This window comes from Trypanosoma melophagium, assembly GCF_022059095.1.
Source record: "Trypanosoma melophagium isolate St. Kilda chromosome Unknown ctg10segment0, whole genome shotgun sequence".
Taxonomy (NCBI): domain Eukaryota; phylum Euglenozoa; class Kinetoplastea; order Trypanosomatida; family Trypanosomatidae; genus Trypanosoma; species Trypanosoma melophagium.
Genome location: NW_027125135.1, coordinates 1 through 25,140, shown reverse-complemented (window position 1 = coordinate 25,140; position 25,140 = coordinate 1). Strand labels below are relative to the sequence as shown.

Here is a 25,140-nt window from a genome sequence, read left to right as displayed (position 1 = left end):
CATCCCCCAAGCACAGTGTCCTCAATAAGAAATTCAAAAATAAATAAATAAATAAGTAGGAAGTGGTACTACTACCCACTTTAGAAGATTAAGCGTGTTGGTTAAAGTGAATTCATTCATTATTGTTCTCTTCACGGCGTGCAAGCACCGCCACCATCTCCACGTGCGGTGTGTGTGGAAAGAGATCAACGGCTAAGGTCGATGTCACATCAAACGGCATTCCACGGTATGCTTTTGTAGTAGGTTTCGTCAATGCAGGACAGTCCCGCTCCAGTGCCTTCTGTTCGCACGAAATGTAAACAACACGCCGGATTGTAGGGGTTCCGCGTATCCACTTCAAAACTGTTGACGTCACACCTGCACGAGGAGGATCTAGAATAACCACAATATCACCTCTATCCTCCTTTGGCAGTGCGTTAAGGATATCAGGCAAAAGCTGTTCCACACGACCGCAGTAAAATGTAGTGTTGTTTACATTATTACGTTCACTGTTCAGCTTTGCATCCCGTATTGCCGATTCCACTAATTCGATTCCAATCACGCGTTTCACGTACTTGGCTAACGTAAGTCCTATAGTTCCCGTGCCACAACAAAGATCGAGGAGGGTTGTTGCCGAATGAAGTTCCGCCAGCTTCACCGTTTCACGGAGCAGTAATTCCATCCCTGGTGTATTTACCTGAAAGAAAGATGTAGGACTTAGCTCAAACTGAAGTCCTGAAAGGTGTTCAGTGAGTGTTGGCTTGCCAAAAAGAGTGTGACGTGGCAAATCTTGTGGTAGTGAGCTAATTCCAGTACCATGATGATATTGCGCACTTACCACAGAAGCAGTATTTGTCCCGTGCACCTCCTGAAGTCTTTCTTTCAGTGTATCAGACTGTAGAACGGACGACAATCGCTCTTTCACATGATTCGCCAAAGAAGTATCGATACTTTCAATATCAAGTTCCATATCTACCATAACCTCACCAAGTACATTATGACGTACCTGAAGTTTTCGCCAGAATCCCCGTTGCTTCATCTTATCAAAGACTTCCAGACCACCCTTTTCAGGTGAGACAAATTCATCATAGACTGACAACACTGCAGATGCTACTACCTTGGCAAGTGGGTGCATCGTTATTATGTCTTTCTCCAATACTGAGTCAATAGCACACGTCCCTTCGACCATAGCACCCTTTAGAAAACCAATAGAAGGTTTTCCATTTCCTGTATAGCCAAACGATAGCTGAACATGGTTTCGATAACCACTCTGCTGTGGGCTGGGATGAATGCCTGCGAAGATTCGCTCATTCGGCACGTTGGTAGGAATAATACCTCGTGTTACCTGCATACAACGCGCTTTCTTTCTTGCGAGTTGCTCCTCCATGGTGTATCCCTCCCACTGTGCTACTTTACTTTGCCCAGCAGTCACCTCATCGCGCGGCCGTTTCTTACTACCGCCACCCTTGTGCGTGAGTTGTAGATCCCGCTGCGTTACAGGGACCTCGCGCCATTTCCTCTTACCTCGGAACTGCATGCCCCGAAGGAGCACCGCAGCAGCAGCACTATCTTCAGGTGTTTGAAATGCCATAAATAGAAGTGGTGTATTAGGATTCTTGCCCATACGCAAAAGACCGTTGAATAATGGCTCTGGAGGAGCATTTGTCTTGGGCGGAGGAAGCTCTTTCATGATCAACTTCTTCATGGCTGACGTTGTTGAATACTTATCGTGTGTGTCAAACTTTAGTAGGTTCTCGTTACTGTGTTCACGAAGTACGACACCTTCAGATATTTTTGAAGTTGCCTCAGCTTGTACGTTAGAATCATCGTCAGACATTTTTTTTGCTTTCCAGATGCTTCTAAAACCGTTGTTGCTATTGTTGTTGCTCTCACTCTTGCTATTTTCAGCGAAGGTTACAAGAGGAAGGAAAAGAAAAAAAAAACAAAAAAAAACCAAAACAACAGAAGAGAAACACACTGAGAGGGAAATACAGTAACACTCGTTTGCTAGAAAAATATAAAAAATAATAACAGCCAACGGTAGCTAAGGTGAAAGAATGAGAGTGCGAAACAGTCTTTTCCTCTTTCCCTACCACCCTTTCTGTGTGTATTAGTATCTGCAAAAGATAAAGAGAAAGAGAGATGGGGAAAAAAAAGAAAAAAGGAGAATCACACTCATAACTTACTTCTTCAAAACTCAAAATAGAGAGTGAAGAATGGCGCTGGTTATTGTTAAGTGCGTTTTGCCGCAGCTTCAACTCGGCTCTCTACGACTGCGAGCAATGCATGCGTGAGAAGGTCTTTGGAAACCTCAAACTCATCCTCTGGGACTGCAACAACGACAACATAATGGAACCTGTGGTTCGAGTTGTAGAATGCACGGCAGAGTCCGTGAGCTAGTGGTTCACCAACAACAGGAGTAAATGTGATTTCCGCCACAGCACAGTCCAATCTACTCGCCAGAGATTCACTAATACTTTTATCAGAAAAATCATTATGGGGTGCATTGTTTTTCGAACCTGATGACTGGGAGACAACCTCCAATGAATTGGAGACGGACGCATTAAAACGTTGGAGGAACAAATTAAGCAGCTTCTCGCTGTCTGGACTTTTTACCTTTTGCTTATACGCAAAGCAATTCAATGAGAAACCATGTACCGTCGGCCTTTCTTCCCCCTTCCCTGTCCACGGAGGTCTGCATTGAACTGCGATGCTATTCTCATTCACACGTTCTGCTACTAGCCAATTAGATGGTACACTGTACTGCACATAAAAGTCCAGTCGTTCACAAAGATCCCAGCTCACATCAGCAATCGTTGAGGTGACGCTACTACGAGCTGTTTTCCAACGGCCGCTAGTTACACTTGACGCAAATTTCATCCCTTTACCAACCATATTATTTACTTCTCCTCCCTCATCATTTTTAGCATTATCAGCAGGGCGCGCATTCCACCGCGCGAGTGCCACATCACGTGAAACCCCTTGGCGTTGGAAACGCGTTGCAGAGTTCACCCTTTGGCCAATTTGTGCTACCCGATGAAACACACGCATGGCTTTCCTCCTATCCAACCCCTACAACTCTAATCTTTTCTTTTCCTTCTATACGCCTGTAATTTGAAAGAGAAATCAAAGAAAAAAAAAAAAAAGACGGCAAAATGAAGCAAGATGTAAAATAATTATTTTATTTTATTTTATTTTCAATCTTTTTTTTATTAGTATTTCGATTTACTTTCCAAAACCCAACCACTGTTTATATTCCTCTCTCACTCTGTATTTTCATAATCTTTCAGCTTTCCGCATCCATGGTCTGTCGTTGGACAATGTTCTTCCAACGCGAACACACTAGTCGCCTTGACTCAAATAAAACGTACCTGGCCATATCCCTGCGGGTTAATATGGGTGTGTTCACGATGGCAGGATCAGCATCTTTAAGAAAATCCTTTAACGCATCTTTTGCTAATAGCGTTGCGAGATCATCATATGTCATTTCTTCATTCTCAAAAGGTTCAGTTCCTATCTTTGACAAAACATTGTTGAGACGATTTTCGCAAACATGATCTAAGAGATGCTTTGAAGCCTCTAGCTGCACCGGGTCCTGTATAATGCTCTCAATATCGGGAAGCTGAACACCGGTGCGGTTAATGGAGTCACGCCGCACCCCCTCCATCTCATCCACGCGTGGTCCCTGACGCCGGTCTGTTGAAATCTCTTGAAAGGCAGTACATTTGAACTTCAAGATGGTTATTCCCTTTGGATCAAAACCCGGTTTTCCCCGGTTCACATGCTTGACGACGAGTCCCTCTGCCCAATTACCCTTTAGTGGGTAGTTACCCATCCCAACAAGTGGGGGAATAGTTGTGACAAAGTTTTCCACATCAAAGGCAGCAACTTTAGACATGGGACCACGAATAATAGCTCGGGCATATAGTAATCCTGGAACTTTTTGAAATATTTCCGTAGCCTCATCAAAAATTAGGGTTATGTACTCTGAGTCAAAGTCTTCCTTGTATTTTATATCGAATGCGTAAAAATGGAGATCAGGACCATACTGTGGAAAAGAGTCTGTCTGCACAGCACTAATGGTTCTAGGTTTGCCTGCAACCATGACTGTTTTCCGAGTCTTTGGCAAACTAGGATGATCGTACTTTCCACCAAAAAGTTCACCATTAAGAAGAACGGTATGCACTTTTTTCTGCAATTTCTCACATAGCATATCACGGACGAGAGTAATGTATTGTTGAAGTTGAGGTATTAAAATGTGATAGCCAAAAAAATGCTCTGTGGGAGGCATCATACCACTTCGCTTCGCATATCGTATCATTTTCTCACCTTCAACAGAGTAAATACCGAAGTTAGCACCATGTACCTTCTCTGTAGCAATCCACTCATCATCAAACATTCCAGATGCTTTTAACGCATTCATTCGCCGCTCATTTGAGTTCTCGATTTCTGTATAACGCTCGAACAGACTAATTCCGTTATCAGCAAGACAGAAAAGTGTCCTACGGAAGCGCAAAAGGTCCCAGCGACGCAGCATTGCTGCTAAGACTATGTATCATCACACAAACACACACACACAAACAAACAAACAAACAAAAAAATAATAATAATAAAAAAATAAAAACGAAGAATGGGAAGTGAAAGAAAAGGAAGAAAAAAAGAAATTAATCCTACTCATTTTAATCCTTCTTTCCACAAGAGATAGAATAAAAGCAGAGAAGTATATACAACCTAGATACAGCCAAATAACCGGAATACAACGAAAGAAAAAAAAAAAAATGTCATTTGACGTGTTGACCAAGTGGCCAAAGGTATGTGAAAGACGCGTAAAGGACGCAAAATAGCCCTTCACAAAGGAACGTACTGCTTCTTAGAAACCAACCTTATCTTACTAGGGCAGCACACATAAACGTCTGCATCTGGGAACGTATTTAGCTTAGCAACATGCTCTGCATACAATGCGAATTGTTTTGAGGAACACATGTAAATAATATCTTGAAGAATAACAGATTGGTGAAGGGCCAGCTCTTTGGCCTTCAGTTCTAAAATAGCATAAGTGGGCATATCATCTGGAGCTATAATGTCACTACCACTGTGCTTCACTGAAGTTGGACGTCGAGCTACAAATCGAGTTGACTCTTGAGTTATATTTAATTCTTTCCACATATCTTGAACAGCACTTGTACCAATCTCATCACCATCAATAAAACAAAACGCATTACTAGGTGGGCGCTTTGGTTTCAAACTAAGAGATAATTTCACTTGTAAGACTCGTGATACCTCATCATTCAGTAATAACTCCCGTAGAATTCCCTTGTCTTTGATACCCGTTTTTTGCATAGCAACAAGTAATGATGCATAAGCACCTTGAGGCCCCTGAAGTGAGTTGCGACGACAAAAGTCGACAATACTAAGAGTGCCACTCTTCTCTATCCCCGTGCTACTGCGGGCGTTGTCAACTGACTTGACAATCCACTTCCCCGTAGGGTCTGTTTCCACCATAAACATGTTCGGAAAGCTTTGAATGGCGTCCTTGAGTGAGAGGGCCCCCACTGCGGATGGCTGGAAGTGCGGCGCCTCGTCCTCCAGCATCGCCTGCAGCTGCGCGCCGGTGACACCTGCCGGCGGGATCTTCGCCGCCACTCCCCGCAGCATCCACTCGGCGGTGTGCGGGGCGGCGGCCGGAACCTGCTGGCGGAGGGGACGGGTGGGAGAGAAGAGGGTCCGCAAGACGAATGACATGAGCTATGCACTAAGGGAAGAAAAAGAAAAAGAGGGAAATACCATGGGAAGAGAGCATTGCCGAGATACACACGTTTTTCTTTTCGTTTAATACTTATATGAATGCCTCTTTTTTTTTTTTGGCATCGTCCGAGTGCACGGCGTCAAGCAAACACACCCAGACCCACACGAAACTAGAAAAAACATCCACAAAAGAAAAATGCGTTGTTGTTTGAGTATTTTTTACCGTGCACAGTATATACTCAATCCTGCTACCACAGAAGAAAGGAAAAAGAGGTATCGATAGCCTATGTGGCAAATGCAGCCAATAAACAAAGATAAGAGAACGAGAAATATATCGAATCCCAATCAAGAGCACTAGATATGCCGCAAGTCGGACCTTACCCAGTAAGATTCCCGCTCGACATAGATAACATGGCTATCAATCCCACATGCATTCTAACTCCCTGTTCCATTGCTGATTCGCTCATGTGAAAGCGAGAGCTGTAGTTATGATTGCCTTGTGAATTGCTACCTTTATCTCTAACTCCCAGCCAAAAAAGACAGCCAGGTGTTTTTGCTGCATACTCTGAGAAATCCGCGACACCCATCATTGCCGATTTCAGCTCCACAAACGAAGCACTCCCAACAACACGCTCCGCAACACACCTTACAACTTCATACGCCGCTGGATCATTGTACGTTACAATGTTAGGCTCCAACCAACTCACCTCGTGTTGGGCACCGTGTGCCTTGGCAACACCAGCAACGATCTCCTCCACCATACCAGGTACGCGCGCCTGAACGCCGCGGTCTAAGCACCGCAGTGTGCCCCGCAGATGTACACTGTCGGGAATCACATTGTAGCTTCCAGTGCCGCCGTGGAACGTTGACACACTCAGAACAGGAGCTGTCAGCGCACCAATGCGGCGTGAGACAATGGTCTGCAGACTCGTGACGACCTGGGCGCCAATCACAATCGGGTCAATACAGAGTTCAGGCTGAGAGGCGTGTCCACCAGCCCCCTTGATCACAATGTCAAAGTCATTACATGCACTCATCATCACTCCACTCCTAGAAAGAACAGTACCCGATGGCTTTGTAACATCAACAGAGAGCCCGAAAATCATCTTTACACCATCAAGTACACCAAGCTCCACCAACTGCTTCGCACCACTTGGAATAACCTCCTCGGCATGTTGAAAGATAAATCGCACAGTACCACGAATTTTATCCCTAACTTGACAGAGCACCTTTACAGCACCGAGGAGCATTGCAGTGTGTGCATCATGACCACAGGCATGCATTACACCAGGTCGTTTCGAGCTGAAGGGCTCCCCACTTTCCTCCTGTAAAGGTAACGCATCCATATCTGCACGCAATGCGTACATAGGACCCTCTCCAGCTCCACCGTGGAGATCTGCGACCACGCTGGTTGGCGTTAATCGCTTGATATCAAGAGGTGCTGGCATTCTCTTAAGTAGATCTGCAACATAGTCTGCTGTCGGTTGTTCTTCGTGACTCAAGCATGGATTTTCATGAATGTGACGGCGCCACTGCACAACCTCTGGCTGTACAGCTGTAATCAGAGCGTGAATAAAGGACATACTTTTCTTAAAACTGTTGACAAAGACAATAGTGAGATGAAGTGATTTAAACGAAAGAAAACAATTCTTCGAATGGTTAAAAAAAAAAAATAAGCAAAATCTTCTTTTATAAAGATTTGACAGCATTTGTGCATCGAAAGTCTTTTCACACGATTTGATAGCAGTGCTATGGAACCTTGTGGTGCGTTTTATAGAGCCTCCAGCTTCTTGTGATAACACACACACACACGAAAAGGAGTAAAAAAAACCATGAGCAGCCTAAAAACTTGGAAGTACGTTTGGAAAATTGTTAAAAAGAAATATAAATCTTATCATGTGTACTTTTTTCTTTTACGATTAAGTATAATAGAAACGGTTACCAAATAAAGAAAAAAGTTAATTTTCGAACATACCAATTGGGTTAAATGGACAGTTTTTTGAATTCATTTCATCATAAGGTTTTCAATCAATGCCACATGTACTTTTACGCCTGTCAAAAATCCAGATTCATCTACCTTATACTTTGAGCTGTGACAATGTTGCACTGCACCAATTGACTCATTCCGTACAACAATGTAGGCGTAACAACCAGGCACAACTCGCTGATACTCCGAGAAGTCCTCAGCTTCAAAACTTGGTTCAGCCTGCAACACAAATACATCTGATCCAAGGGAGGCAACAATAGCACATTTTCATATGTCAAAAGCCTCTTGGCTATTATAAGGTGAGTACACAGGTTCAGGCCAGTCAATAGTGTAATCAGCAGCGTATATGACACAAACACCTTCAACCATTTTATTCAGTAGAGCAGGAGCTTCTTCCTCTGCCTTTTTATCCATTGTACGAATCGTGCCCTTTATTTGCGCAGTGTCTGGTATGACATTGAAGCCCCCTGTTCCGCCATTTATTGTTGTCACACTTATAACAGGGCTGTCAGCGCAGTAAACTGACGCGATATACTAAGCAATCCCATCACAATATGCGATACAACAACAATCGGGTCAATACACTTGTTAGGAGCTGAAGCATGACCACCTTTACCCTTCGCAAGAATATCAAAATCAAAAACAGCTGCACTGAAAACTCCAGGTCGAGTGTTCACCTTACCGGGAGAAGTAAGTGGACAACATGAAGGCCAAAAATCATCTTTACACCATCAAGTACACCAAGCTCCACCAACTGCTTCGCACCACTTGGAATAACCTCCTCGGCATGTTGAAAGATAAATCGCACAGTACCACGAATTTTATCCCTAACTTGACAGAGCACCTTTACAGCACCGAGGAGCATTGCAGTGTGTGCATCATGACCACAGGCATGCATTACACCAGGTCGTTTCGAGCTGAAGGGCTCCCCACTTTCCTCCTGTAAAGGTAACGCATCCATATCTGCACGCAATGCGTACATAGGACCCTCTCCAGCTCCACCGTGGAGATCTGCGACCACGCTGGTTGGCGTTAATCGCTTGATATCAAGAGGTGCTGGCATTCTCTTAAGTAGATCTGCAACATAGTCTGCTGTCGGTTGTTCTTCGTGACTCAAGCATGGATTTTCATGAATGTGACGGCGCCACTGCACAACCTCTGGCTGTACAGGGTTGATGAAGTCGTTCAGGTCCATTACAGTATGAGTAAAGGTTTTTACGCTAATAATGTAGACACTTTTCCACCCTTGACTAAAAGACACGAAAAAAAGAAGGGAGATTCTCTTGGGAGATCTCAAAGCGTACCTTTGCGCATTCAATTTTCACAAAGAAAAAAAATCTTTCAAATATTTCAGAGCATACTAAACATTATCAGCATATACGTTAATATTAATACTATCTGGAGCTTAATTCATTAAAAGTTTTGAAATAACACCGACGTGCATCTGCACACCATGTCGTAAGGCATCTTCGTAAACCTTGAACTTTGAGCTGTGCTCCGTATAGTTCGAACCAAAACCTTCATCACGAATGCCTACATGACAGAAACATCCGGGTACTTTTGCCGCATACTCTGAGAAATCTTCAACGCCGAAAAAAGGATTCTCTAGTTGGACAAAAGCATCCGAGCCCACAAACTCAGAAACCACATTTTTTGCAACTTCATACGCCGCTGGATCATTGTACGTTACAATGTTAGGCTCCAACCAACTCACCTCGTGTTGGGCACCGTGTGCCTTGGCAACACCAGCAACGATCTCCTCCACCATACCAGGTACGCGCGCCTGAACGCCGCGGTCTAAGCACCGCAGTGTGCCCCGCAGATGTACACTGTCGGGAATCACATTGTAGCTTCCAGTGCCGCCGTGGAACGTTGACACACTCAGAACAGGAGCTGTCAGCGCACCAATGCGGCGTGAGACAATGGTCTGCAGACTCGTGACGACCTGGGCGCCAATCACAATCGGGTCAATACAGAGTTCAGGCTGAGAGGCGTGTCCACCAGCCCCCTTGATCACAATGTCAAAGTCATTACAGGATCCATACAGTGTTCCACAGCGTGAGGCAATTTTACCTGCCGGTGTAGCAGCAGCAACATGAAGGCCAAAAATCATCTTTACACCATCAAGTACACCAAGCTCCACCAACTGCTTCGCACCACTTGGAATAACCTCCTCGGCATGTTGAAAGATAAATCGCACAGTACCACGAATTTTATCCCTAACTTGACAGAGCACCTTTACAGCACCGAGGAGCATTGCAGTGTGTGCATCATGACCACAGGCATGCATTACACCAGGTCGTTTCGAGCTGAAGGGCTCCCCACTTTCCTCCTGTAAAGGTAACGCATCCATATCTGCACGCAATGCGTACATAGGACCCTCTCCAGCTCCACCGTGGAGATCTGCGACCACGCTGGTTGGCGTTAATCGCTTGATATCAAGAGGTGCTGGCATTCTCTTAAGTAGATCTGCAACATAGTCTGCTGTCGGTTGTTCTTCGTGACTCAAGCATGGATTTTCATGAATGTGACGGCGCCACTGCACAACCTCTGGCTGTACAGACACGATAAGATCCTGTAGGGTGTTCATGTTGTATTGGAAGCTTCAAAATACAATGCAAAAGGAGAAAAAAAACAATAACTCATAATACCCAGTTTTGCACAATTTTATTCCTTCTGTTGGTGATTTTTAATTTGCAAAAAAAAATTGAAGACTATACTGTAAGCAAGTGATAAAGCTTTTGGTATAATAAGCATAATCAACAAGGAGGAAAAAAGGAAAAAAAAAACGACTCGGGTAGATGTATAACTATTTTGACATACTGTTCTCTCGAATTTGCGATAGGTATACCTGAATTTTTCGGCGGTCACCATAGGCAGGCACAAGATATTCTAATGCAGTTATTGTCGAACCATCATCCAACTCAAGTACTTGGTCATCATTTATTAGTGAAAGGAACGCACTAAGATTAAACGGCATACTGTAATGTCTAAAATATTTACTCATTCTTCGGTAGTACTTTTCTGGTGGATGCACCAGATTTAAACTTTGGAGAATATACAATACAACATTATCGTTAGAAGGTTTATCCCGTAACGTTTCCCCTGTTTCTTCATTGTAATAATATGGATTTCCCTGATCATCATACACTTTAATCCACTTATCAACTTGGAAGTCTTCATCTTTTAATGGATAACACAGTTCATTTTTATCTTTTGGTCCACCAATATCACAAACTTGATCCATTTGCCGCTTACTAGTGAAATCCGCAGTTGTTTCATGTCTACGCCCGCTGTTAGAGGTTGATACTAAGGGACCTTCTGATGAATGAAAAAGAGTAGGATGTTTTTCACTTTTCTCTTGAGTCGATACAGAAAATACACTTGGGAGTCTCGCACGAATCCCATGAGCCACTAACTCTGCCTTTCCAAAGTATATTTCAACAAGACGACTACGAAAACTGTTTTCAGTTGATTCTACTTGTTCTCCAATAGTGGCTATCAGTTCCTCCAGCTTCAGCGGTGTCACTGCAGCGTGACGTTCAAAACAAAAGAGCGTTGAGGCTACACTCCCATTGAACCGTGCTCTCGGGCCCGTTATAGTTCCTGGCGAACATAAAGAAAGAGCGACGTCCAGATAAAAGAAACTCTGAAAGCGGTATGTACCTGTGGAAATTTCCACAACACCCACATGGGCGCTCTGCCACACGCCATATGCTCCCTGTATGCCAAACTCCCCCGAGCGAGTGTCATCTGTAGATTTATAGCGGTTCTTAATCATTAAAGCAAGACCCATGGCAGGGTTCCCACTCTCCGGGTCGCACTCCCAGGTGTATACAGAAGCTGTGCAATCTTTCCCATAATACCTATGTGCATACTCGGCAAATGTACAATTCGCCGAAGATTCAACCTGCCGAAGTACTCCTGTTGTCTTGGGTAACAGATTAATAAACTCGTTGTTAGACACGTATGCGTTACATACTGGGCAGCGATAGCTGTCACCAACCCTATTATATTCCGATGCGATAAATCGATGATGCCTTGAAGACTGCCGCTGGGTCGTGGTCGATGGACACATTATAACAGGCCATAGTGTTTCTGTTGGTGGTATTTCCTCATTTACGGCGTCTAAAACAGTTTCTGGATCTCTCCATTTGCACAATTCCAGAATACCTTGCAAACTCAATCTACCTTTCCGAGGAGGATATCGGGATAGTAGGGAGGCGGCCGCAGATGCCAGATCCGCCCTTTTCTCCGAAAAATCACACATACCTTGACCCCAACGTCAGAGATACCTTTAATTAAACTGCACAACATTTGAGACGAAAACAAAATAAGCACGATGCAAAGCAGAAAAACAACAAGAACAACGACAACAACAACAACAACAACAACCAATAATAGTAACAACAATAAAAAAAAATAACAGAAAATAATAATTAGAGATAACAAAATAAACAAAAAGTTTTCTTTTTATCGGTTCGCTGACGTTGTCATTCACCTTTGTGAAAACGTCTGGACCGACTTCGACTATTGAGTGCCTTCCTTGATGTTGACCCCTCTTTATCTCTTTGCATGTCTTTCTCCCACCTCTGGAGGTTTTCTTTGGTAGCAGGACTTTTCTTATTCCTTTGATACCACTCCCGCACCAAAGAAGCCATTGTCTCCTTGTGATCATCTGGGGTTCGTCCAAAATGCAACGTCGGTCCCTCAGGGACTTCAAGTGTACCGTAACAGTACATATCTCGCCATTTCTCTAAGTAGTCATACTTGGATCGTCTCGTTACACCCTTCCCTTTTAGACTTACAAAATTTTCTTCCTTGTTCTGAATAGCTTTTACTGATGCGTTCATCTTCTCTATCCTCTCTTTAGATAGATCGGAGAAGAATGTATTATCATTTTCAAGGGCTATCTCTTCATCAGATTTGTATGGTGATAGCTTGTCTTGCGTTTCCCCCTGCCAAACTAATTCCGCCGAGAGAGGAACAGGTGTTGCCATCTCTGAATAAGGTTTCAGTGCCCCAGTGTCAAAGCGGTGATTGGGAAACTGACGATAGTCAGACAACTCACCAAATGACTGGGCCCCACTCCTTTCAATATCTAACTGATCACCAGTCGTTCGCACAGCGTTACCTAAATGCGATAATTCAGGCACGGGTTGCGACCCCTCAAGAATCTTCTTATACTCTTTTTTGACTATTTGCCGTTCTCGCCATAAACGCACACCCCAACCATGCGGTCCGCCACCATCCTTTGGATACGAAAACTCTCCACCGTCCATAGCCCAGAGGCTACCTGCCATCTCTCCTTCTTGTGAGCGAATTAGGGGTAATATCTTTTGCCTATTAATTTGCGGAACATCATATTTAGTTGGGAATGAAGAAATAATTCCCATTTGTCTAAGGGCTTCATTTTTTTCCTCAAAAGTTTCACCCTTTGGGGTTCCATCTGCAGATTCCTCCGTAAATAACTCATGCTTGCTTAACGTCTCTTTTTTCCATTTTTCCCACCAAGCAAGTGTTGATGTCGCTGAAATAGGTAGGGGAGAGAGAACAGGATTACCCTCTGGATCAAAAGCATCATCTTTTCTTGGTCCCTCTTCAAAACCAAGATCGCTTTCTTTTTTTGCAAGATATTCCTCTCTAGCCTGCATAATACGCCTTGCTCGGCGTTTCATATCACGCTTGTATCCCGCCGCATTATTCACTCGAACAATTTTCTTTAAGAATGAAGGCCTAATTTGAATACCAGCACGTTCCATAGCCTCTAGATACCTTAACGCTCTCGCAGTACCTCCTTCTTCACCTGATGATAGGTGCATAAAAACCAAACAATCATAAGTTCTTCGGGAAGGTGTCAGTTCCTCTTTTAAAACCATTTCTTGGAAAAGCTTTTCGGCTTCATCTATACGTTGTTGATGTGCTAAGAGAGCAATATAGCATTCATAACTGTAAACATCCTTTTTTAATTGCCATTCTTCAAAAGTATGGTTCCAAATCTTGTTAGACTGTTCCTCAAACCTTCCGATAGTTTTAACCTCATCTGGTGTATGTTCCATAGCCAGCATAGTAGCCTGACAGCACAAACGGAGGAGAGAATTAACAAAGGGTAACTGCATTGTCCACCCACGTCGAACAACTAAGTCATAAATCCCAAAACAAGTTTCAAGATGATCAAGCCATATAGGAAGGGGATTCTCTGATTTTTCCTTCATAGCAGCGTAGTCAATTCGAATTATACTTTGTACATGTGCTTGAATAGCCCAAGACAAATGCATAATATTTACCGTAACACCATCATCTCGCATTTTGGAAAGATACTTTTCTACCGCTTTTATATCTCCAACTACTTGAGATGATCGAATAAGATTAAGATATGTATTAGAATTCCATACAATGCCCATCAATTCCATTTTATGTGCCAGTTCCTCACATCGAAGTCGCATTTCAGGCTTGGGGCTTTGACTAAGATGAGACATCATGGTATCATAGTGTGGACGAGATGCAATAAATCCATAAACGTTCTCCATTTGATCAAATATTTGAATAGCCTCTGCAAGAGAATTAAGTTGAGAATTATCCTTGGAAAGGGCTTTTAACTGCAGAGCAAATGTGACTTCATTTGGTTCAATATTTGCATACATTTTCATATTGTCTACAACTTGACTCACAGCAGGGTAGTCTTTTGCATGATAAAAAGCTCGCATGAGTTCATGCCAGTTACCAATACGAGGAGTTATCCCCCTTTCCTTCATTTCTTCAATAAGAGCCATCGATTCATTCACGTCCCCACGTCGAGAAGCATGCTTCATCAACGCTTTGTACAACTCCGCAGATGGGCCCAATCCAACAGAAGAAGCGAATTCAAAAATAGCTCGACCAATAGAAATATGATTTCGTTTTGATAGTGCTGAAATAACTACAATTAGTCCATCTTCAGTATATTCCAAACCAAAATCTTCCAGTATAAACGCAAGTTGCTTACTCGCATTACTTACCTCTGAGCCATCATCGATGTACGCCACAGGAACATTCACACTAGCTGATACCTCCGCTGCAGTTATGGTATCATGAGGGGAAAGGACAATTTTATCTGAGACCAATTCTGAGACGTCTTCCTCTAGTTTCCCGTAATTAGAAGTAGAGGGTAGTAATTCTACTTTTTCAGTTTCGAGTTTACCAATAATAGGAGGGTACACTGTCGAATTCTTTCCAGAAAATGGGTCTCTGGAAGGTGGTGAACGCAGTAACTTATCACCAAATTCTAACAAGGTCTGCATACCCGAGAAGTTACGTTCTACTATACTCACCACATCATCTTGTTCTTCTTCTGCTGGAAATTGCCAGGCGTACGCCCAGCGCTCAATAGTGTCATCCCATTTCCCTTGGGCAGGGGGCCGGTAATCAGCAGGCAGTGTGCCTTTTCGGTACATGTCCAACTCCATTTCTTTGGCACTTGGACCAAAGGCAACTGCACCCCTAAGAGCAACATGCTTTAGTGCCTGAGCATAAGGTGAAAGTGCCTTTGGAAGGCGCTTTGATGTGGTTAACATACAACCTCTTAAAAAGAAGAAGAAGAGGACATACTATTAGAAATACCAAAGCAGAGTAAGAATACAGGTAGCAAGCATACCGATGGGAATTACCTAACTTCTTTTTTTTTGTTTCAATTAATTGATTGCACCACAAAGAACACAAAAAGAACGTTATTGAGGTAAAAGAACCTCAGTTTTCTTACTTTCAGCAGTGTCAATTGCATTTGTGAAGGGGATCAAGTGAAGAAACAAAACTTTAAGGGTCTTCAAAGACACATACCCACACCCACACCTGCATCACTACCAAGAAATTATGGTCTTGAATAGGACCACATAGGTAAAAAAAAAAAAAAAAAAAACGCGTCATATTCTTAAATGTAATTCAGTTTTCCTTTTTGGTGTGTAACTTAAAATTGTCTGGTGAAGCATCTTTCGTTTCTATCTCAGCATCAAGTCCGCGCGCAAAAACCTCCCTAAAACACCAGTTCGTAGAGAAGGCTAAACCAGCTCCAAGGAAACCAAACGCCCACACGTGAATGTTATCCGGTATGGCAACGACTAACATAAGCCAAGAGAAGAATAGAGCGAACATCACAACATTGAACGCCATCCAAACTGTAGGTGACAAGGCAGATCCAGGTGTAAGAACATGGTTAATCAGACGAGCAAACCACGGAAGCTCAGACTCCTCAGACATAACCTTGTTTTTTTTTCGCTTTGCATTACGCAATAAAAACAAAAACAAAACCAAAAACGAAAAGGAGTTAGCAGGTGGAGTAGGAAACAAAAACAACAAAAACAGATTACATGCAGATATATATATATATATATATATACGGAGAGAAAAGGCGGAAAAAAAAAACAATAAACGAGAAGTAAAACCTTCCCTTCGAGTCAGTGAAGAAGAGAGAAAGAAAGCAACACTATTTTTGAAATTATTGTACGGCAAGTTGAATCCTATCATGCCACGGTGAACTTAGCTCCACACAGTGTGGCGAAAGCCATCTAAGCCTGCATTTGGTAATCAATGAGAGATGTTCAGATTCTTTTGATGAGTCTTTATTGAATGTAGGAATCTCTACAGTAAATCTCAGTCGAAATTCAACCATAGGACCCGCAAAAATTGCACTAAAAACGCTTGCAGAACGATTAGCCCGCCATATTTTCACTGTTTCCATTTTTTCACCCAGGACTGCTATGTCATGACTGGAAGTATTGCTACTGTAAGAAACGCAAAGGATTCCCTCTTGGTGTGAATGAAAAGAAGCAACAATTCCTGTAGTTTTCATATTTACAACCTGTACCACGCCCTCTTTATTCCCAAAAGCCAGATACTGCAGATGCTGTTGAAAGGATACGTTTGGAAGGCAGACTACAGCCAGTCTAACTACATGTGTTACAGGCGTCACACATGAGTTTCGTTCTTCCTTGTTTGGGTTGTGGGGATCAAGTGCTCGTAGAAGAAAACCCATCATAATCGAAAAAAAAGAATATGATTGAACTGGCACGGATTCAATCAAGTTTCCAAAAAACGCAATAATACGAGGCCTCCACAAACGCTTTTCATTATACCATTGATTAACACGACTCTCTAAAAAAAATTTCCCTTCAATAGTTGCGATACCCACAAGAGTTTTTAAAGCTTCATTGCAAATTTCCCCTTCTTTTTCAAATGCCAAGGTACCTATAGCGTCGACAATTTCTTTTGTATTGCTCAGTATATTTACCGCAAGATAGTGGTAATACTCTCTGAGAATGTAAAGCAAAAGTAGTAAGGAACTCCTCTCTTCACTATTAGCTAACAACTCTGTGAACTGCGATCCATTCGTCCTTAGCTTTTGTATGGCAGAATTTATGGAATGATCATCATTATCATATTGCAGCTTGCTTAGAACAACTACTTGAATAAACAGCTTGTAGCACCACATTTCCATATCACTCATTTTATTTGAAAGATTAAAGAAACGACAATCAGAAGGTTCATGAGAAGCGAGTTGGTTTAGCTTATCTAGTAAATCATATATCTGAGTAGATGTGAGCTGCTCTCCTGATAACTTTATTAAGGCACGAATAGACTTCTTAGAGACGTCCGGCAGTCGCAAAAGAAGCGGGAGAGCTTGAATAATAACATCTTCAGGTTCAGGTGCTTCTTCAACATGACCGGAGTTTACCATTGACTCACAAATTGTTTTCATTTCCATTGCCCCAATGGAGCCAGCCAGTTCTGGGGATTTCTTTAATGCTTCCCTAAGAAGAAAAGTAGCTATTAGGTAGTTCGCAGATTGTCCAGCACAGACGGTACCAATGCCGAAAAAAACCCCAGACAATCCAGGTTCGGACAAATTAAACAACTCAGGGATTTCTGAATTCGTACATGGATAATCAGAAAAGAGAATAGATAGCGCTAGTCGGCATGCAGGTGATGCGGTAATGGCAGTGTCTCGTGTCAGGACATCTACTAGTGAAAAAATATTTAATGCCAAAGAGAAATGAATGTCCCCACAAGTATAAATTCTATCTACTGTGATTGGATCAACCTCCGAACCACATGTCAAAAGGTCTCGGTAACCCGAGGTCTTAGAAGTAAGCGATGATGTATAAAAAACACGTTCCAGACGACAAGTGGGAATGTGCCAGAGATTTCCAATATTACCAGAAACCATAAACGCACATTCGGATTGTTGATCCCATATTAAACTGGTAAGAGGTGTACATGGTGCTTGCAAAATACGAGTACACTGAAATGTCTCAAAGTGATGGAGAGCTACAGTTCCACGTTCAGTACAAACAGAAACAAAGTCACATTCTAACTGTTCATTTCCTTCTGGCAAAGAAATAATTTTATCTACTACACCCGTGTGTACCATGTCAATGATAGATTTCTTCTTTCCAGAAACCCAAACATGTACACCCCCATGCACATGTCCTGTCACAAAAATATTTTCCTGCCTTTTATAAAGCAAACAACAGGTAACACTTTCAGCTTCGCTTTCATGAGCCAAAAATAAGGTTTTTAGCTCATTCTCTGAAGGAACAAATGCCAAACAATAACCAGAACGCTTCACACTAATTACTGCAATTTTTTCGCAAAACAAAGTAATATCAATAAATAGTGTGTCAGGCTTGTTTTCCTGTTTTTCGCATAATTTTAATAAGTGATTTTGATTCTTGCTATCAGTTACGCATATTCCACCTGGGGTACCATTCCATATGGATTCCAAATTGATCAGACTTAACAGCAAGAAATAATCGGAACTACCATGTATGAGGGTACAGCAACAGGATGTGAGGACAATATGTTTTTGTGGTACAACTTCAAGTTTTTCAAACTTCCCTTCATCAAATCGAACAGAGAATGGTAGTGCCATACCGTCTGCACGAGCAATCACAAAAACATTACCTATCCACGATCCGGAAACATAGGGAACGCTCATCTCATTCTTAAAAATAACTTTATTCTGCAAATTTTCCCCGCTCCAAACAGAAAACTGAACTAAATCACGCCAAACAGAAGTCACAAGAAAAGATCCTCCAAACTTATTAACATAGGAATAGGCGTATGAATTCGACCCATGAGGTTTTAAACCCTTCCCACCAAAGTTTCTTTCATCCTCAAACTCACCATTTGACGTCTGTTTCGACACAGAAAATACCTTCACCGCCTGAGTTGATGGAAAGGTAGCTAATATACGAATTTCTTCTCCCCCGCTTTCTAAAAAAGCTTCACACGAGGTTGGGGGACCCAGTTCAAGAATTATATTCTGTCTAGTAAGACTTAAGAGTACGTTATTACTGACGTCTACAACACCACACATTTCTTGTAAAGTTAACACAACAAGGAAAGGTGAATCAGGTACCCCGCAACCGCAGATAATGTCACACAAGTTTCTAAAACGAGCAGAATAACCTCTTGAAAGACAATATTGCGGGCCGGTAGTTACAAATCCTATACAACCACTAGATGCAACCAATACAAGTCTATCTAAAGATAAAAAAGATACATGGACTATCTCTCCTCTACCACTAATATGTACGTTTCTTACTGATACCGAAGTTGGTTTTAAAGGTTGTAAAGAATCAAAGTCACTTACAGTACGATTGGTGTCAATGAAAGATAGCACCGGGTAGTTATGTCGATTCTGTCTAAAGAAAAAGGTTCCATGGATACGGTAGGTGTTTTCAGGCTCCAATGTACACATTACAGTTTGAAAACCATCATTTACCAAAAAACACTCTCCTGATGGAGAGGCTGTTACTGAAGGGAAAACCTTGCTTTTTGAGCGCTCCCAACTCCCTCTTGTTACCCTAACATTGGAGGGATCATTACTATTTGCAATCGGAACAGAAAGTATCATCGCATGAGATAAGCTTTGCAGAAACACAAAAAAACTGACCAAAAAAAAAAAATGAGAAGTACACACCCAGAAATTTGTTCCTTCAAATGTAAGGGTAGGGTAAAAAGTCACTAAGAAGAGAAACTTCGAATACGAAAATATTTTTTCTGGTAATAACACAGCTTACCAACTACCAAAAAAAAAAAAAAAAAACTCGCATGTACATATCACTGTCGTCAGTGATGCACCACACAGTGCATCAGTTTCGGCAACGCAACTCCCATACTCAAAACATTGTTTTTTTTTCCTGTAGTGTTCATTACTTCCCTTTCAGGAAAATAAAATTGGTTACCCAGAAAACCATGGCGGCCAACATTAAAACAAAACATAATAGTAATAAGAAAAAATAAATAAAGGAGTTCCCAACATCACTTTTAAGTCTATACCTGATGCAACCGGGTTTGTGACATTAAAATTAGATTATTTCGTGACACCTTCGTACGTCAAGAGAAAACTATTTTTCCCATGTGCTATTGCGATGAATGATGCCGTGTGGCTAAATAAATGTATTAGCTTACACCATCTTTCTTGCACAGAGTTTCACAGTACTTTCAGGGAATCTATCTTCTACTGTTCTCACCTCATTTTCAATACCTCCATTACCAAGTAGATCAAGAAAAGTACTCAAACGCAGCACATTATTCTCAATATAATACCCAAATACCTGCATTACATAAGGACAACCCAAAGTAGTATTTATCTTGACTTCAGGAGTAGCATCATCAATTGCCATGACATTAAAGTTTTTCCGCCTACAGCAGCTACGTGTGCAGCTGATAGAAAACCAATATACAAGGTGCTGCTTGATTCATGACCAATGGGACACGCATTTCGATCCTCCGAAGCTCTACTTTTTATCATATTCTTGGAATATTTATGAGAATACCCATTATGACATTCCAGAATAAAATCAATAACACAATCCATTCAAGACTACGCTTGAATTATACTTTTCTTTCGATACATGATCTAACAAAATGTTTTCAGTTTGAGGAAAACATCGCATTTTGTACAAATTGTTGATTACAACAAAAATGCATACAAATAAAAATGAATCTAACCATAGAGCAAACCACACTGGATATGAACATACTCCCTGGTAGCGTGGAAGTTTTCATATGTAATCTTGATGCTCCCAAAGTCTGCAGAGCGCAAAAGTCCAAAAATCTACAAACATTCAAATGTCATCATAACGGCGTCCTCCTTGACCAATGGAACCATACCATGAGCATTTTCCTCCAGAGCTGAAGAAGATGTTGTTATTATTACAGACATTGACATGATTTTTTTTCTTGCAATAACAACAAGAAGAAAAAAGAAAAAAAAGCAATCGATGTGCATCCTGAGGGGACATGCGAAACATCTTACAAAGTTGTTATGCGATACAAAAAAGTATAGAGGTGAAAACAATATTTCACAATCAAAACAGAATCTCACATGCTAAAAGCACAATTCATAGTCTGACGGGGTTTCTAGAATATAAGCATTACAAAGATTTATCTCACTCTTTATATCAATTATATTCCTAGTAATGGTATTTAATTTCACCCCAACGTGATCAATCGATCATTTTGAAGGGAATTCGGTCTCAATCATTATTAAGAATACCCTACGATCATAATATTTGAAAAAAAAAACTAGAAAGAGAAATAAAAACTTTGCAAAAAGGAAAATTGTATGGTGGACGCAAAGACAGATAAATAGTGAATATTCACACTAAGAAGCCAAAAAAAAAAAAATGTCGCGTAGTCAGTACTGTTTCCAAATCGCTTACTCCCTACTCATGCAACCCTGTCACTTTTTAAGTAAATTCTCCAGACGCATTATGTGCTGAAGGAGTTCATATTCCCTAGTACTTGCTGCCTTCAGCTCTGCAAGAGAATCTTTAAAGGTGCGTTCAACACTTTGTGAAGAACCTTGCGGTGAAGATGAGTTGGATTGGGGTCTTGGGTTATGGGAACCTAAACTACCAAGACGAAGAAATCCAGAAAGAGGGTCTACCATATTGTCAATCATAAGAGGAATTACATTATAATTGCTAGTGTTGGAATATTCGGAGACCACACCCTGAAAAACACTATACTCTACTTTGATTGTGCCACCAACTGAAGAAATATCTGAAGAGCTTGTTAGCAAAAGAAAAAAAAATGGACATGGAAAACATTCACTCCCATGTACATTATTAGGCTGATAATTCCCTTTAAGTAGTTCTGTATCCTTGTACGACAGTTTATGAGGACTAGTCCCACAAGCTGAAGCATGCCCCAAAAAAACAGTACCCTCGGGTGCAGATTCCCCCTTAGGCAATACAGTTGTCAGAAAAACTTCAATAATTCTTGTGTTCTCCGCCTCATCACTATCATCCTCACGAACATCATAATTACCAAAAAGGGAATAATACTGTTTCGTTGTAGGCGGTGAACCCAATAAGGATGAGACGAGGTAGGAGAATGTTACCCCTGAAATGTGAAGTTCACATTTTGCTACCATAACGAATCAAGGAATAAACCTAAGAAGAGAAATAAATTTGAAGAGAAACGTTTAGAATATACATCCTCATTATACCATGTTTCTTCAAAACACAACACAACACAACACAAACACCAGTCATTAAATCGAATGCGTTGAGAAATAAATAAATAATAATTACTAGGGGAGGGAAAGAGAGAAGGGGGGAAAGAAGGGGAGAATCATGTTCATAATTTATTTCAGAACGATATTCAGCTAAATAAGTTGAGTATAATCCTCGCCAGAACGACTTCTAGACTTCCACTGAAATATAAGTGCTGTTGCTATCACAATACCCACTATTCCTGATACAATAACAACTATGGCCCCCTTGGAGAGAAAATCATCTCCACCTTTGGTTTTATAGCCTGGACACACAGTCATAGAAGCGAAACGAAAAAAATAAGTTTTTGATGAGTTCAGATTGGCTTCCAATACCTGCAAACCATTTACCGTTTCATCACATTTTACCTGAATATCTGCCAGAAAATTGCTTTGTGATGTAAGATTAAATGAAATGGTCCCATTTTCTGCACTAAGATCTCCTGAAGAAGTAAAGGTAGCTCCACAACCCTCATAGTAAATAATCATATACCCTGTACCACAATTCAGATCATATGAAGAATACTCTTCAGGCCGACAAAAGCTCACACCAACGGCAAATTCTTTGCCGTCCAAGAAGGCGGTAACATTTCCATAATGTGCAAGATATTCCAGGGACATAAATGTATCCGAAACGTTGCTCTTCACGCGACATTCGTTGGCCCATACTACAATTGCATCTGTCATAACTATCACGAGAAATAAAATCCACTTCATATTTTAAACTCTTTCTGCGTCTTCACGGCTACAAAACCCAAAGAAAAAAAAGAAACAAAAAAGAATAAGGCGACCCATCCAAAAAAAAAAAAAAAAAAACGCCCAGAAATCAAGCAAAACCAACAACAAATCCCACCGCAACGAAAAGTAAAAAAAAAAAACCCTCCCCCGCCACTGCGCTGAATAAAAAAAAAAACGGACCCCAAAAAAGACACCAAAGAAAAATGAAAAAACCCGGTCCGAGAGGGCCCGGGTTTCATCCTCCCCCCCTTTCCCGCATTCCCCCGCCGGTGCAGGACGTCCCCCGGCCGGCCCGCCGCCGCCTGACATCGCGGTTGTTGTTGTTTTCCTTTTTTTTTGTTTTTTGCGGAGGGGGAGTTGGGGCGGCACCGTCCTGCGGCTCGTTCCCGAGGCGCGGAAAATGTGGTTGATGTTTCGCCGCCGTCTTCGGTTGCTGTGTTTCCTGGGCGGGTGTTCTGTGGTTTGTGTGGTTTCGCCTTGCCTTCCGTGGTGAGGTGCCGTTGCTGAGATGGGCGGTGGCGGCGTGTAAAATTGAATTCGCTCTATTTCGTTTTTATACCTTTTTCCCTTTGGTGGCGGGGGAAAGTGAAGAAAGTTCTTCTACAAGTTATTTATTGCGTTATTTTTCTTCTTCACAAAATCATGGTGCTAATCACCTTGAGAAATAAGAGGTGAAATGTTCAGTGCTCCATCTGAAGTAACAGCAGTTGAGGACCGATCAAATAACGTATAATTGCTACCATGAGGACTCTTTTTTCGTACCATTTTTGAATGTTATGCCCTGAAGAAAAGTACATCCCACTCAGATTTAATTCTCAAAGAGTAAGAAAATGTTGGGGTATAGTTGATCCTTTGTATATTCAGCCGTCCGCTAATCGCAGCTCCAAGTTATTTTGATGGAACCACCAAAGTTGGTTTCTTACCCCCCTCCTCTGAAAATGGGTCCTGAGTGCTCTAAAAATGGCACATATTTATTGGTTGCCGGAAACAATATACAGATTTCTTATTTCCTAATAAAAGTATATACTCTCACTACCGCGGAATAAATTTTTAGGATGTATGGGTCTATGATGTTAAAGCTTCCCCATCGAGGTCACTGGCTGGATAGACATCTTTGGAGATTTTCTTTTTTGCATTGTTTTGGTATTTATCTTGATGCATAGCAAATGCGAGAGGTAATATAGCGAATGAGGTGATGAGGGTTCTTTTTGTTTTTTATGCGCGTTACTTCAGTACTGGGGTACAAAGGGTTCTCTAAAATTGTACGCCTTAGCAAAATTCCTTCTCTTTTAGCCTATAAGGACCCGGTGGAGCATGATAAGGAAGGTGATTTTCCTGTAGGATTCTCTCGAGTTCTGATAGCCTTATTGTTGCTTTAACAAGGTAGGGGAACAAGATGATTACCTCAAATCTGCATGTTTTACTCTCTTCTTTATACTGTTCAAATGCTAGAAAGGAAAAAAGAAGGAAAACAACATTTCACAATTTAATTGCTATGTTGTACTGGATTTTTCTTCTCCGTACTCCTATTTGGCGAGGTGTTGCAGACGTGTGTTACAGAGGAGCTTGATGTTCCTCTTGCGCGAACCACCCAGGCAGAACGCAAATACCACTCGGACACGATTGAGGAAGTGATTCTGAACTATACCAAAAAGATGAAGGACAAGGGTCTTGCCAAATTGTTTGAAAACTGCTTTCCAAACACATTGGATACGACAGTTATGTGGGCGTCTAGGCAGGACACTTTCATCATTACTGGTGGTGTTAACGCCATGTGGCTTCGGGACTCAATGTTTCAAGTTCTCCCATATATTCGTTTTGCAAGACAGGATGATAAACTGATGGAGATGCTCCATGGATCGGTGCGACGTCATTTGCAATCTGTATTAATTGACCCCCTACGCTAACGGATTTAATGAATTTGCTAACGACAACCACTATGTGGTTGACAACAGGATCCCACCAATGCAACCCACCGTATGGGAAGGAAACTACGCATTGGATTCCCTCTGTGCTGGCATTAAATCGAACTACGAGGTTATTACAGCAGACTCAGGTAACGTTATGTTTCTCCAACCAGTCATTCGACAATGGATAGAGGCTATGGAGATAATTCTCAGCACGATGAGTGACCAGCAGAAGTCTACTGAAA

General features: G+C 41.8%; 16 protein-coding genes across 16 annotated transcripts; 1 reads left to right on the top strand and 15 right to left on the bottom strand.

Annotated features, from left to right (window-relative positions):
* Positions 1-112: 112 nt before the first annotated feature.
* LSM04_005103 ((Uracil-5)-methyltransferase family) lies at positions 113-1,816 on the bottom strand (the record flags this gene model as incomplete). The annotated part of the gene is made up of 1 exon (XM_067339334.1): positions 113-1,816. One exon carries the CDS (start codon positions 1,814-1,816, stop codon positions 113-115), a length of 1,704 nt encoding a protein of 567 aa, XP_067194846.1.
* A 395-nt stretch (positions 1,817-2,211) lies between these two features.
* LSM04_003619 (uncharacterized protein) lies at positions 2,212-3,030 on the bottom strand (the record flags this gene model as incomplete). The annotated part of the gene is made up of 1 exon (XM_067339333.1): positions 2,212-3,030. One exon carries the CDS (start codon positions 3,028-3,030, stop codon positions 2,212-2,214), a length of 819 nt encoding a protein of 272 aa, XP_067194840.1.
* A 235-nt stretch (positions 3,031-3,265) lies between these two features.
* On the bottom strand, positions 3,266-4,516 carry LSM04_003035 (RNA ligase domain; the record flags this gene model as incomplete). Its single annotated transcript, XM_067339332.1, has 1 exon — positions 3,266-4,516. The coding sequence occupies one exon, from the start codon at positions 4,514-4,516 to the stop codon at positions 3,266-3,268; it is 1,251 nt and encodes a 416-aa protein (XP_067194837.1).
* Positions 4,517-4,827: 311 nt separating this feature from the next.
* Positions 4,828-5,721, bottom strand: LSM04_009571 (uncharacterized protein; the record flags this gene model as incomplete). Its single annotated transcript, XM_067339331.1, has 1 exon — positions 4,828-5,721. The coding sequence occupies one exon, from the start codon at positions 5,719-5,721 to the stop codon at positions 4,828-4,830; it is 894 nt and encodes a 297-aa protein (XP_067194867.1).
* Positions 5,722-6,101: 380 nt separating this feature from the next.
* LSM04_007917 (Peptidase M20) lies at positions 6,102-7,307 on the bottom strand (the record flags this gene model as incomplete). The annotated part of the gene is made up of 1 exon (XM_067339330.1): positions 6,102-7,307. One exon carries the CDS (start codon positions 7,305-7,307, stop codon positions 6,102-6,104), a length of 1,206 nt encoding a protein of 401 aa, XP_067194859.1.
* Positions 7,308-7,729: 422 nt separating this feature from the next.
* On the bottom strand, positions 7,730-8,125 carry LSM04_006531 (uncharacterized protein; the record flags this gene model as incomplete). Its single annotated transcript, XM_067339329.1, has 2 exons — positions 7,730-7,919; positions 8,019-8,125. 2 exons carry the CDS (start codon positions 8,123-8,125, stop codon positions 7,730-7,732), a joined length of 297 nt encoding a protein of 98 aa, XP_067194851.1.
* An 80-nt stretch (positions 8,126-8,205) lies between these two features.
* Positions 8,206-8,774, bottom strand: LSM04_007732 (Peptidase M20; the record flags this gene model as incomplete). Its single annotated transcript, XM_067339327.1, has 2 exons — positions 8,206-8,388; positions 8,439-8,774. The coding sequence occupies 2 exons, from the start codon at positions 8,772-8,774 to the stop codon at positions 8,206-8,208; spliced, it is 519 nt and encodes a 172-aa protein (XP_067194857.1).
* A 342-nt stretch (positions 8,775-9,116) lies between these two features.
* LSM04_006263 (Peptidase M20) lies at positions 9,117-10,301 on the bottom strand (the record flags this gene model as incomplete). The annotated part of the gene is made up of 1 exon (XM_067339326.1): positions 9,117-10,301. One exon carries the CDS (start codon positions 10,299-10,301, stop codon positions 9,117-9,119), a length of 1,185 nt encoding a protein of 394 aa, XP_067194849.1.
* A 219-nt stretch (positions 10,302-10,520) lies between these two features.
* Positions 10,521-11,981, bottom strand: LSM04_001088 (WW domain; the record flags this gene model as incomplete). Its single annotated transcript, XM_067339325.1, has 1 exon — positions 10,521-11,981. The coding sequence occupies one exon, from the start codon at positions 11,979-11,981 to the stop codon at positions 10,521-10,523; it is 1,461 nt and encodes a 486-aa protein (XP_067194826.1).
* Positions 11,982-12,204: 223 nt separating this feature from the next.
* Positions 12,205-15,264, bottom strand: LSM04_002876 (Pentatricopeptide repeat; the record flags this gene model as incomplete). The annotated part of the gene is made up of 1 exon (XM_067339324.1): positions 12,205-15,264. One exon carries the CDS (start codon positions 15,262-15,264, stop codon positions 12,205-12,207), a length of 3,060 nt encoding a protein of 1,019 aa, XP_067194836.1.
* A 364-nt stretch (positions 15,265-15,628) lies between these two features.
* LSM04_009090 (V-type ATPase assembly factor Pkr1) lies at positions 15,629-15,943 on the bottom strand (the record flags this gene model as incomplete). The annotated part of the gene is made up of 1 exon (XM_067339323.1): positions 15,629-15,943. The coding sequence occupies one exon, from the start codon at positions 15,941-15,943 to the stop codon at positions 15,629-15,631; it is 315 nt and encodes a 104-aa protein (XP_067194863.1).
* A 238-nt stretch (positions 15,944-16,181) lies between these two features.
* Positions 16,182-19,601, bottom strand: LSM04_006454 (uncharacterized protein; the record flags this gene model as incomplete). The annotated part of the gene is made up of 1 exon (XM_067339322.1): positions 16,182-19,601. One exon carries the CDS (start codon positions 19,599-19,601, stop codon positions 16,182-16,184), a length of 3,420 nt encoding a protein of 1,139 aa, XP_067194850.1.
* Positions 19,602-20,154: 553 nt separating this feature from the next.
* LSM04_000559 (uncharacterized protein) lies at positions 20,155-20,373 on the bottom strand (the record flags this gene model as incomplete). The annotated part of the gene is made up of 1 exon (XM_067339321.1): positions 20,155-20,373. The coding sequence occupies one exon, from the start codon at positions 20,371-20,373 to the stop codon at positions 20,155-20,157; it is 219 nt and encodes a 72-aa protein (XP_067194821.1).
* Positions 20,374-21,434: 1,061 nt separating this feature from the next.
* Positions 21,435-22,130, bottom strand: LSM04_000706 (uncharacterized protein; the record flags this gene model as incomplete). The annotated part of the gene is made up of 1 exon (XM_067339320.1): positions 21,435-22,130. The coding sequence occupies one exon, from the start codon at positions 22,128-22,130 to the stop codon at positions 21,435-21,437; it is 696 nt and encodes a 231-aa protein (XP_067194823.1).
* A 234-nt stretch (positions 22,131-22,364) lies between these two features.
* LSM04_007573 (uncharacterized protein) lies at positions 22,365-22,937 on the bottom strand (the record flags this gene model as incomplete). The annotated part of the gene is made up of 1 exon (XM_067339319.1): positions 22,365-22,937. One exon carries the CDS (start codon positions 22,935-22,937, stop codon positions 22,365-22,367), a length of 573 nt encoding a protein of 190 aa, XP_067194855.1.
* A 1,268-nt stretch (positions 22,938-24,205) lies between these two features.
* Positions 24,206-24,895, top strand: LSM04_009031 (Metal-independent alpha-mannosidase; the record flags this gene model as incomplete). Its single annotated transcript, XM_067339318.1, has 2 exons — positions 24,206-24,340; positions 24,527-24,895. 2 exons carry the CDS (start codon positions 24,206-24,208, stop codon positions 24,893-24,895), a joined length of 504 nt encoding a protein of 167 aa, XP_067194862.1.
* Between the last annotated feature and the right edge of the window lie 245 nt (positions 24,896-25,140).